This window comes from Vidua chalybeata, chromosome 1 (genome assembly GCF_026979565.1).
Source record: "Vidua chalybeata isolate OUT-0048 chromosome 1, bVidCha1 merged haplotype, whole genome shotgun sequence".
Taxonomy (NCBI): Eukaryota; Metazoa; Chordata; class Aves; order Passeriformes; family Viduidae; genus Vidua; species Vidua chalybeata.
This window is the reverse complement of record NC_071530.1, coordinates 20,180,170-20,192,934: the sequence shown is the minus strand read 5'-3', so window position 1 is coordinate 20,192,934 and position 12,765 is coordinate 20,180,170. Positions and strand designations below refer to the sequence as shown.

General features: G+C 38.0%; 1 protein-coding gene across 1 annotated transcript in view; it reads left to right on the top strand.

Annotated features, from left to right (window-relative positions):
- LOC128792743 (macrophage mannose receptor 1-like) overlaps positions 1–12,400 on the top strand; it is a 32,984-nt gene extending 20,584 nt beyond the window's left edge. The window contains exons 20-29 of the mRNA XM_053951422.1: positions 267–381; positions 1,043–1,224; positions 1,875–1,977; positions 3,223–3,452; positions 5,350–5,515; positions 6,889–7,035; positions 8,117–8,233; positions 9,084–9,251; positions 11,110–11,139; positions 11,530–12,400. Coding sequence (XP_053807397.1) covers positions 267–381; positions 1,043–1,224; positions 1,875–1,977; positions 3,223–3,452; positions 5,350–5,515; positions 6,889–7,035; positions 8,117–8,233; positions 9,084–9,251; positions 11,110–11,139; positions 11,530–11,774 — 1,503 coding nt within the window. The 3' untranslated portion in view covers positions 11,775–12,400. The remainder of the gene's footprint in view (positions 1–266; positions 382–1,042; positions 1,225–1,874; positions 1,978–3,222; positions 3,453–5,349; positions 5,516–6,888; positions 7,036–8,116; positions 8,234–9,083; positions 9,252–11,109; positions 11,140–11,529) is intronic.
- Positions 12,401–12,765: the final 365 nt, after the last annotated feature.

The window sequence follows — 12,765 nt, the reverse complement described above, 5'->3', positions numbered from 1 at the left end:
AATTCTACTTTTCAGTAATTTAATTCCTCAAAAGCTTTTGGTGGTTGTCTGCTCTTTCCCAGCAGTAACCCCACATGATTGTAAGTGCTCTGCACATATCACAGGGATTGGTTGGGTCTCCTTGCTGGCTGACAGTATTTGTGTTCCAGCAGATCCCCCATCTGCAGCTCTTTGCATGCAGGGACTAGCACAGAATTAATCCAAATCAATGGTTTTAAAATTCTTTGACACCCAGAAGTCTGTCTAATCCTTTACTCTCTCCACAGTGTTATAAAATATTTGGAGCCAGAGAAGACGAGAAACTAACTTGGCACTCAGCACGAAGTGTTTGTAGAGAATTAGGGGGAAATTTGGCCTCTATACACAATAATCAAGTGCAAGGTATGACACCTGAGCCTTACAGCACTATGTATGAAGCCACATATTTCACCATCTAATGATGAGGCTGAAACTACCTTCAGACCTAAATAACCTGCAAAGGAAGACCTGGAGGTGTTTGATCCAGAGGGCGGACTGCAGTGAGATATTATGACACTTCCCAAGTTTTAGCAAGCATCATCTGTGGAAGGATTAGAATAATCTATTCCCCATGGTCTTGGAAGATGGGATAAATTGTAATAGTTAGACATTAAACAGACACCCATCAGAATATTGAAGTTAGACATTAAACAGACACCCATCAGAAATCACATATCTGCAGCTGATGCTACCTTGGGAAAGACAATTGTGTTGAAGTCACTTCTGGCCCTGATTTCTATAATATTTCCAAGAAGCCTAAATAATTTTTATCAAAAAATGATTTCCTTTTTCCCCCCCCTTTTTTCCCTGAAATCAAACTGCTTCACTTTGATTACCCATTATAATTTTTTTCTTTTACCATTCATTAATAGCCTAATAATACTGAGGTTGGTATTTCCAATAGATTTAGAAGATGATTGGTTGTTGTTTTATCTGTAATTTGATTTACATGGAATTTGAAGAAAGGAAACTCCTCAGGTACTTTTTATTTTATTTTATTTTTTTTAAATCTATTTTCTCTCAGCTTTCCTCACCTTCCACCTAAAGGATGTTGCCAGCGAAACATGGATTGGGCTGAATGACATTAACAGTGAGGATACCTATCTTTGGACAGATGGAAGTGTTTTTGACTATTCAAATTGGGCCCGAGGATTCCCATTCAGAGACAAATACACAGTGGTTGACTGGAAGTATATTACAATAGAGGTAAACAGAAATAAATCAAAAAATGCATAACATAAATGACATACTAAATGTTTGAGTGACCAGCCTGAGTTCTGTCTCAGCGAAGATCTGATCTTTAATAGCTTAAAGCAGAAATGAACTGAAATTTCAAAGATCAATTTTTTAAAACTTTAATCAGAAATTAATAGGCCTGTTTAGAATCTAGGCTTACTTTCATTCCTTTGTCAAAGTCTAGAAATGCAGAAAAGGAGTCTTTACTGCTAGAATTAATTACACTTTTTATAATTATTATATTTTAGTGAAAATATTCAGTGTTACTAATTGAGATTTTTATTCTGGTTTATTGTTTTTCCTTGTATAATGCAAATCCAAATGAAACTCCAACAAATTCAGTACAGATTACCATTAACTCCATAGTAAAAATAACTACAATTTGAGGAATGAGGAATTTCAATTAACTGACAAAAGTTCTTGCAGCAATTTGCCAGTGAAAGTACATTTGCTTAAGATTTACAATAGAATACATTTAATTTCCAACAAGCAATACATGAAAAGAGCCAGAAATTAGAAAAGAAAGCCATTATTTTTTTTCTCCTTACATCTATTTCTATTATTTTGCTGGAAATTTTGCATTTTATCAGCAACAAGTCTATTTTTCATTTTTTCCCTAGACTGATTGTATTACAATGACAAAAAGGTCTGTAGATGATGCAGGATTATGGGAAAATACTGACTGCCAACATAAAAAAAGCTATATTTGTCAGATGGAGAGCGGTAAGTTTTATTTTTCATCTTTTTTTTTTTTTTTTTTTTTTGATTGCAAAACATTTACTGAACAGTCTGGTCATTACAACTCAGAGAAGATGACCTTGCCTACCCTGCAGACATCCACACCGAAATCAGGTCCTTGGCACACAGACACTTTGAAGAACAGGATTCACCTTCTTAATCATAAGAAAAATGTAGAAACCAGGTTCCTAGAAGGTCTCTGCCTTCAAAATGTCAGTTTTCTCTATTAACAGAAAAGTGTAGCCATCTGTGCTTTACCCAGCTACCACAGATATAGGTGCCTGAATGCAGTTATTTTGCAAATACAATACAAAAAGACAAATCCCTCAGTGACTTCCAGCCAGGGGTCAACCGAGGCCAATTAAACTGATTAGTTTGCTCATCAGTCTCTAGAGAGGCCTTCATATCACAAGAACAGCAATACTCAGAAGGGCAAAAGTTCCAGTTTTCTTCATGGAGCCTTAGGGTGGGAGACACATCCGGAGCACAGCTACACTGCAGAGTCTGCAGGAACAAAAACAGGGAACTGCTGAGCAGCAAGTCAAAATAGAGGAAGAAGCCACAGCTGGATCAGATGATTCACAGCTCTGTCCCATGCAAGTGCAGAAAGCTGCATGAGGATGGCACAAGCAAAAACAATTGCCAGGGCATCCTCAACAATGACTGAACACAAAGTTGATGTCTTTTCTTCTGTCCCCATCACTACCTCTAGGCCCTTGCCTTCTATTTTTGCATACATAATTATAGGTACAAATACAGTTTTCTTTTTTACTTCATCCTACGAGGAAAAGCTGTAGCAGCATGGTCACAAAATTTGCTTAGAAAGAACTTATTTTGAGACTGAAGTGGTGTGAAGATCCTGTCCTGTGGTCATGCCTGGGAAAAACTTCACCTGCACTGCGGCAGGGGACACGGAGAGCTTTGGGGAGAGGATTGTGGTGGAACCAGTATTGACATAATTTCATCTGGACAGTCTCTGTCTATAGACACACACAGCTCATGCTCTGCCTCTCTCTAATCCCTAAATGTGTTTTTACACCATAGTTTAAAATAATTCCAAATTGCCATTAAAATATATCTCTTTGGTTTTATATAAGAAATGCTGTTACTTGATGCTTGTGCTGCCATGCTATATTCATCTGTTACTCAAAAGCAATACTGCTATCCAGCAGCTAGTAATTTTTCACTGTTTTCTCCTCTTCTTTTCAAATTTGTATCTCTTTCCTACAGAGCCTGAACTGTTTCACCCCACAAGTGCTCCAGATTTTGATTTTGTCCATTATGGCAACAGCAGTTATTTAATCATTCCTTCTAAAATGAATTGGGAAGAAGCAAGAAAAGCATGCAAGGAGAAATCTTCAGAGCTTGCCAGCATTTTTGATTATTACAGTAATATATTCTTGCTGCTGCAGGCAGTGCAGTATGGAGAGCCCTTATGGATTGGGCTCAACAGCAATGAGGTAAGATTAAAAAAATAATAGTTGGTAAAGTTAAATGCTGCTACTATTAGCGCAAGAATTGTAGCATGAACAGATTTAGAAACCTAGGACTGGTGGACATTCTCACATCTTTTGACTTCATGGATCTTAAATCATTAAACGCCATTTTAGGCAATGGAGAAAGATGAGAACCTTTGGCCCTGCTGGACTCTCTTGACTAGTTCTGCGTGAATTTTGGAAACTTAGGTAAAAATACCTGGCAAACTTTCAGATGGCCATTTTTAGGACAGGTGATCCCTACCCAAAGGCTCCAAGATGGTCAGGAGGGCTAGTGCCTCATGATCATTGGCAGCTGTAGCTTTTCCATTACGTTTTGGTTCAGAAGGGTTCCTAGGCCAAACCACACACCTTTGAACACACACTCTTTGTTATACCTGCTAGGTCCACCACTTCATAAGGGAACACTCAAGTGATAATCAGCATTATTAGCTCTGTGACTGAGTGACAAATTGAGCTTCAGCTTCTGCACTGAATATGCAGCTGCTAAATGCACTTAATTATCATGTTTCTATTTCACTGTTCTTTGATCTGACTAAACCACTTAGATAATAAAAATGAGCTTTTTCATCAGTAATAATCATCTTAACTATTCATTGTTTTTACTAATTGTGATCGACACTGATGTATAACATAGCAAAAGATGTCTGAAATACAGTATCCCTAGGGACACTTGTAATAAGTATTGTGTAAAAATAGAATTTCCACTTATATGATGCAGCAACAGTCTGATAAAGCCCTCAGAAGGTTGAAAAATTGTCCGAAAAATGAATTTGTTGCTAAACAATACATATTTTCACTACTCTAACAGTGTCGTCCCTGCCTCCACCAGAAAAAGTGCTCACATAAGTGATGGGTAGTCACCAACCTTAAAAGAAATCCTTCCACTTGCACAAGTGCACAGGGCAACTCTACCCAAACCAAAATAATAATGCTTAAGTCTGCTTGATACCAAAGCTGGTTGGTTTCAGACATAGCAATATGATTTAGAAAGCAGCTAAAATTCCATTTTGATCAAGCTTGAATCACCAGACATTCCCCTAGTACTTATAAACAAGCCATCCTTGATCTTGCAGAGTCAAGCTTTGTGGTTCCTTCTGTTTCCCAGGCAGTGAGTGACCTTGCCCTGTTGATGCCAGGTTCAGTATGACCTTGTGCACCTGGCATCTCTCTTGACACAGCTAGACACTGGAGTGAGATCACATCTTATCCCCCTCTTCTTAATGGCAGCAATATATTGTCTGTGTCTTTTTGCTTTTTCTTGTAATTCTTCTGATTCTTCCTGGAAAAGACAAAAGGGGAGGAAGAAAGACTAAACAAAGACTCAAGAATTCCCGCTCAACATATTTCTTATTACAAAGTAATAATTTTCTCTGGTTCCTCATAGTGATGGTGCAGTTTGCTCCTGAATGTTTCTTCTCAAAACTGCTGGAGCTTAGAGTCCTTGTTTAATAGCCAACTCTGAGGCCCATTTCCACCTCAGCTTTCCACAGGTTTCTTTTTCTTGTAGTTTTGCTGCTTTTTGTGAAGATCTGACTCTTCTGGGATGGTGATTCCACCTTACAACATTGTCTGACAAGGGACTGAGTCCCCAGGGAGCATTATTCAGCCTTCAAAACACTTCCATAGGCTGTTCCAGCACGGGAGCCATACTGCTGTGTCTGGTTTTTATGTTGCTGTGTCCTGATTCAACAGGACAGTATTTTAACAGTATTAAACCAGTATTTTAACAGTACTAGCACAGATACACAAACTGAGCTGCTTGTATCACTTTGAAAATGTGCTTCTGTGCGACTGCATTTAGCTGAAACAGCAGATGAGAGTTTAGAAAAGTTATGTCAAATGTCTGTTTCAATTTTAGAATTACGGATATTATAGATGGACCAATAAAAGGAAAGTAAGTTTTTCTAAGTGGAACTATGGAGAACCAAAACAGAAAATAGCCTGTGTCTATCTAACACTCTCTGGGAGCTGGAAAACAGCACGTTGTAATGAGAAATATTTTCCTGTCTGCAAAAAATCTGAGGGTAAGCAATGGCAATGACTTTTGGTGTTATGGCAGAAACCTTGCTTTATCTGCTTTGCCTGAATTACAAATTTCTAAGTATATATCAAAGAATAATAAGGCTGAGTATGTAATGTCAGTACCTTTATTTTGCATGACAATGTTTTATTTTGATGGAGTTGGCATTCACCAGCCAAGATCTTGCCATTTTACTGGACTGGAATGATAGCTGCCATGGGAACAGGGAGACAGATCACAGAGGTTATGGGAACATCAGGCATCTCACATTGAGTCTAGAGTGAAACTGTTTTGCTAACAGAGGTTTTATGAGAACGTCTGTAATCAATTAATTCCACTGAGTATAAAATAAAATTCCTTTCTTCAGCATAAACACATCATTCTTACACTGGTTGTTACTTTATTGCTATTAGATTCCGAAAACTGGATATAGGAGAAAGAGTTGTATCTGATAAAAAGGGTCTGTTATTGGCCCCAAAAAAGTTCATACTTCATAGGGTTTGTATGGGTAGCACTGAGGAATACTACACAGTAAAACTACAGGCAAACCTCAGGATGGGATTGAGTTTTTTGCTTTCTCATTTGGATTAGAATAACATCTGTTAACTCTAGCGACACACACTTAATGGAAACTCAGAGTTTATTTGGGGACTTTTGGGTTTGTTTTTGTTGTGGATTGGGTTGGGCATTTTGTGGGTTTTTTAATCGGTTGGTTGTTTTTTAATTTCTTTTCTGGGACATTCTCTGAACTTCATAGCTGTTAATTTGCAACTTTTCTTTTAAAACCACGAGTACTAAGTGACAATGTTGCCTTTTCATAATGTCATTGCTTGTAGGAAAATGAGGGGTTACTACATAAATTATCAATGAGCCTCAGATTACTCTATGCTTTGTCAGATATAAAGATGTTCAGAGATTTTATGGTAGGATTGTTATCTTGAGGAAAATATTAAATGGGAAATTTCTATTATATGATATTTCATTTTAAATAAAACTTATTTGAATTTTTTGAGAGTTTGGGAGTTTTCTAGGGGTGTTTTTTTCTGCTTTTTAATGCTTCTTTTATTTATATAAATTTGTTGATTGTAACAAAACAAACTAGACCCAAATTCTTGAACACTCAAATATCCTTGAAACAGTCCAAGTTTGATTTAGTTAGTAACACAGAAGAGCACAGATTCACACTGAGTCATCCTCTCACAGCTGACCAGCTCTGATCCTCATTGTCACTCTTGACTTAGACACTGATAATTCTAGCACTGTGTGCCAAAGAATACTTTAAATACTTTTAAGAAAAGGTTTTAATGTATGATTTCAGATATGAAGAACTGCAATCCTTACTGAATGAAATCATTTATAATTTCTCATTTCTTCTAGATGTACTTCCTTCTGATCCCCCCCAGGGTATTGGACAATGTCCTGAATCTGATCACATATCTTGGATTCCTTTCCGAAGCCACTGTTATAACTTCAATGCCAATGAAATGAGCTGGGCTCAGTCTGTGACTCAGTGCATTCAATCAGGTAATTATTATTTTTACCCAAATATAGAACTTCAATCTTGACATTAAAAAGAAGTCTCAAAAAATTCTTAAAAAGTAATAATGCAAAATCTGCAAATATTGAAAATAAGGAATAAAGGTCTCATTTATTTTTTACTGTTATGTGCTTTTCAGTTATGTTGATTTTAAGGTGATTTCCTTGTTCTATTTTTCCAGCTGTGCTTGTTTCTTGTAATATTTCTTCATTCACAAAATGTTTTTAGTAAGATCTCTGGTTTTAGTAAGATCTTAAATTTTACATTATTATAAAAAACCCCACTTCTTTCTGGCCTTATCCCTTCTTTTCCATATATTTCCCTACACAATATGCAAAGTGAATATCATAATAACAATCACTCATTTTTAACACGGGCTGTGTGATCCAAAAGGGGTTGATCCAAAAGGGGTTGCATGTGCTGCCTGGTAGCCCTTGCTCTATCAGCAAGGCTCCCTGGCAGGCTGCAGAGCCTGGGGAGGGAAAATGCTTCCCTCCTTCTCCTTGGAGACATCTATTCCTGGCCAAGACCAGGAGCAGTACCTTGGCACTCTTTCACCTTTGCTGCTGAGTCATCAGCTATTTCATCCATGTCTCAGGAGGCCAGGAAAGAGAAAATAAATGGATCCTTTGTTTCATACCTTTTTAGATCCTCTTAGCCCTCTTACGCTACCACCACTGCCAAAAAAATTAATACATTGGTTTGAACTGCGGATTTGTTTGTTGTGCACTATTTCATGCTACATATTACTCTGTCAAACCATGAAGAACAGATAAATAATCACTGATAATTCCTATGAACAATAACATCCAGTCACTTGAAAACATAGTGCACCTTGCCTGGTGTTTAAAAGCCATCATCTTCTCAGAGCTTTTGTGTCTTTTACTTCAGATGACATCTCTCACTGTCTGTACTGTTCCCCTACAGCTGGGACACTACCTTGTGGTGTCTATTTAAATTCTTTACTCTCTATCAGTGGGAGAGGTTTTTTTATTAACCTTAACCTGTCTCTAAAGCTGTAACTATGTTGGGGATATCTCAAATCATCTTCCTTTGTTTTTTTTATAGGTGGTATGTTGACTTCTGTAGAAGATCTGTATGAATCAAACTTTTTAATAGAACATGCAGATTTATATGCAAGCAAGACGAGTGGCTTCTGGATAGGAATATATAGAAATGTAAATGGTAACTATTTTAAGTTCTATAAATAATCATAACCAGACTTCATTAAACGGACAAAATTATTAATAAAATTAATAGATTTTAAGCAACCAACTGAAGTACACTTGGAGTTCAGACCTGAGTCCTCTCAGAGGTTGTCTCCTATTCCTGGTCTCTGAGAAAACTTTTCCTGTTGGGGAAAAAGTCCTGACGGGCTCTCATCTTCTCTTGGCTGGGGAAGACTCATGTGGGACCTGTGGGAGTCCAGCCAGAGCCCACGGCATTGAGCTCCTCTCTGACTCTATGGAGAAAATCAGGCTGCTTGCTAAAGCATGCAGTAGAAAACATGCATCTGGAAGAAAACACTGCTATCAGACGACAAGCAGTCAGAAAAGGTTTTATTTTAGATTATTTTCAGCCCATTGAAACATCAGAAGTTTTTTTTTAGAGTTTATAAAAAGAAGTTTTAATTTTAACTAAATGCATGATTTAGCATTACAGTAAAAGCTGCTTGATTTTCATTGAGTGCTAATGAAATAATAATTGAGACATTTTTTATAAAAATTCTGAATTTATTTTTTTTCCGTTTGAAATTTTAATATCCTAGGCAAACATACAGAGAAATATAAATTAAAACTGTGATATTATTATAACTGAAAAATCTGTGAATCATAATTTGGGAAAGCAATTATATTGTTTTTGAGACAAGAATCAAATGAGATAAAATGCATCAAAAAAACAACCACAGATGGAATTTCTGAAGAAAGTAGTATTGCTTTATAGGCTGAAGAAAGTAATATTATGTCAATATACACCAAGGTGAAGACCTTTCCTGTGGATCTATTAGTATTGATGCTAACATTTGCCACATCAGGGCAGCTGCTTTGGCAAGACAACAGTGCCTTAGACTTTGTCAACTGGGCTGAGGGGCAGCCCTCGGGGGACGAGCTGGCTTTCTGCGTGGAGCTGTCTGCGGCCACCGGCTGCTGGAGTGTCCTGCCCTGCTCTTCCCAAAAGGGCTTTATTTGTAAGAAACCAAAGAGTAAGTGACTTCTTTAATATTCGCTCTTTCCTTTGATGGTTTTATTTCAGTAGTAATAGCACAATATGAGTGTTGCAAAGGACTGACACAAATGTTTAAATGTTCAGACAAAAATAACACAAGTGTATGTTTTTTTGTTTGCCCTGTTTATGATTTCTTGCTTCATAACCTCAGCTTTTCTTACACTACATTTTCTTACATAAGTATTTCCTGAAAATAACCCCAAATTTCTTTATTTTTTTGTTCCCCTCCAACATAAACACATTTTTTTCTACCGACATTCCTATTTTCTTTCTATGGAACAAGAGAGGCATCAATAATTTGCTATTCTTCCTTTTGCTGTACTATGATACATGCTGTTCCAACAAGAGATGGATGAAGCAATTCTATTTAAATAGGAGCGGAAGTGCAATCCAGAGAGCATATAGTGACCTTTGAAAAGAGTAGAAGTGTTTTGGTTAGCTTTTTTTTTTTTTTTTTTTTTTTAATATTGTATTTCTGTATAACTGAGCACCATCTGCTTTAGTCAGGAAGCAGAAATATCAGAATATTGTGAGCCAAGCAAGCATGTGGTATTTTGGAGTTTAACTGTTAATTCTGCAAAAAAAGTCCAATTTCCTGCCCTGTTTCACATCCCCAAAGTTCAGGATGTTTCTGAGGTTCAGTCCTTTCCCCCACCAAAGCAAACCTGCAGCTGGTGGGGGAAGCAGCAGTCACAGCATTGTTCAGGGCATGTTCTCAAAAGGAAAATTCTGCTTTTAGGACAACACCCAGTTTTGTTTGCAGGCAACAGACACTACTGAATGATAGTGCTCTGTGCCAGACGTCAGAAAGCAGAAAGTCACTATCACCACACACTTTATTGCACGGGTTTGACTGCGAGTGGCCCTGATGCGCAGTGCCGAAGTACGGGGGGCATTTATTCCCTGACACCGGGTTCCCCAGCAGAACGGCGTTTCAGCACAACCAGGTGTTTATTCCATTACAGCCAGCTCTGCGCCCTTTCAAGAGACAAATTTAACAGCTGCTTCTCCCTCGTGCTCGCAAACACACCGGAGCTCATCGCATTGCCCTGCTTCTGCTGCAGCAGCCCGGCTCCCGGCGCATCCCCCGCTCCCCGAGCTCCCGCTGCCCACGGGGAGAGCCGTCCCTGCCATGGCCATCACCCAGCAGCTCCCAGCAGCTCCCAGCAGCTCCCAGCAGCTCCCAGCAGCTCCCAGCAGCTCCCAGCAGCTCCCAGCAGCTCCCAGCAGCTCCCAGCAGCTCCCAGCAGCTCCCAGCAGCTCCCAGCAGCTCCCAGCAGCTCCCAGCAGCTCCCACCCAGCCGGCCGGGAAAAGCCTTGCAGACGGCGCCCTCTGTGCACAGCCGGGAAAAGCTGCACAAGAAAGCTTGAGTTTATACGTGTAATTATAGATGCAAATAAACTGTGGTAAATTAAGGCCTGCTGGGTCTCAAAAGAATTCTGTGTGATACAGGAAAGCTCAACTGTCCTCAGCAGTCGATCAAGTTTTCCCAGTCTCCACAAGAAACAGACCTGGTGGAAAGGGCAAGATTAATTAATAGCGGAGAAGAGTCCTCTGAAAACAGTCAGGAACCATTACTACTTAGCTTGGAAATATTCTGGTTATTACAAAAGAAGCAAGAAGGGGGATTTAATATGCAAAACACTGTCGTTTTATTGAAGGGAATATGATGTTAAAAATCCTTCATGCCTTTTCAGATCTTCTAATTTAGCAGATGTGTTTCCAGAAGTGATGATGATGTGCAGGTTACCAGACCTTTTGCTAATATGAAAGTGTCAGGAAGAAAATATGACCTTTTTAGATTTTGACTAACATTTGCCTTTATCTTTGACAGCTATTCTTAAAGCAGCTGGAAACGTGGAAGGTAGGATTTTTTCCCCTTCCAATTAATTTCAAAGAGATGTGCTTAAATTTAATATTATTTATTTAGTGTGTATATATATATATATATATATGAGCTTAATTTACTTAATTGCTATTGATTTTTTTTCCAGCCTAATTTATCAGTACCTGTAAGACCCTTAGGGAACCCCAAGACAATCAAATGCTTTGTTAAATCACTCCCTCTCTGGTTCTCCTTTTGTAAGGTCCTCTTTTGGTAATATCTATGAGAAAGACTGACACAGAGACATTGTAATAGATTTTCCACGTGGTAATTAAGGAAGAAATTATAGTTTTCAAAAGTCTTATATTTGTTTGTGACTACAGTTCATTCTAGTTCATTCATTTCTATTTACTTTTTTTTTATTTACAGATGCCAAAAAGGACAAAGCCAGTGGTCACCTGAATATATGGATACTACTTACTCTGATCATCATAATTTTACTGGGGGTGGGCTTCATGATTTATTTCTTGTTCAAGATCAAAACTGGAAGTGGAACTGGAAGAGAGGTGAGGCAGAGCAGCAGTCAGCTAGAATACAGCCGTGCCCTAACTGCAGGGGGCAATGGAAGTGATGCTACCAACAACAAAGAAAAAAATGAACAGAGTGTTGTCTGATGGGATAACAGAGCCAAAATAAACGGTTAAGCTGAAAAACATATAGCTGAACTAAAGGAAACCTTAGTCTCTCTTAGGTGCATGTAACTTGTGCTATGAAGTAAAATTGGCAGTTATCCCTTTGGTAAAGATTAGGAACTATTGTTGTATTCTCCTCAATAAATACTCTCAGGTATTTATTGACTTAGTACTGTACAACATTACTAATTAAGCAAGCAACAAAAGTAACAGAACTAGTGGGAATTTAGATTTAAAAGTTATGGGCTACTTATTTAGGAATTTGTGACAGCATCACATACAGAGTTAAGACTAACACTGAGCACTCTTTGCAGAGCGCTAAACCCTAATGCCTGCACTTTGAGAGTATCTCACCATACTGTTCTGAAGCCTCCACACTGTTACTTAAGTGATGTTTGGAATAAACAGAGATTTAAATGAATTGTTTGTCCTCATTGCTGCCCTTGTCTTATACCCTTAACACAAATATCTTCCTTGTGATAGTATTATAAATGCAATGCAAATACTTGTCCTTCATTCATGGCTTCAACTTGAATTTTGCAAAACAAATATATCTTTACATACAGTCTTATTCTATGACTTTGAATGTTTTTTATCAATTATGAACATGAGACTATATAAATAAACAATCTATATATTACATAATAACATTTCAATTATTTCAATTTGCTTAATTAGCATGTGGAGATGATACGTGGTTTGTTCATCTAATGAGTCTTCTTCCTGAAAAAAGAGGCTGACAGGAGGAGACACAGAAACGTGAACAAGCATATGACTAAAAAAGCCATAAATAAACTATAAAATAAAGTAGTTGCCAAGTAAATTTTGAAAGAATGCATACTTGGTTTTAGTCTACTAGGATAGCTTTGCTTACTATCCTCCACCTCTCTGATAAATGAACTGATAACTGGGCACAGTGTCCATGATTCAGGCCAGTAAAAGAGTGGGACACAAAACAGTGCCTTGCTAGTGA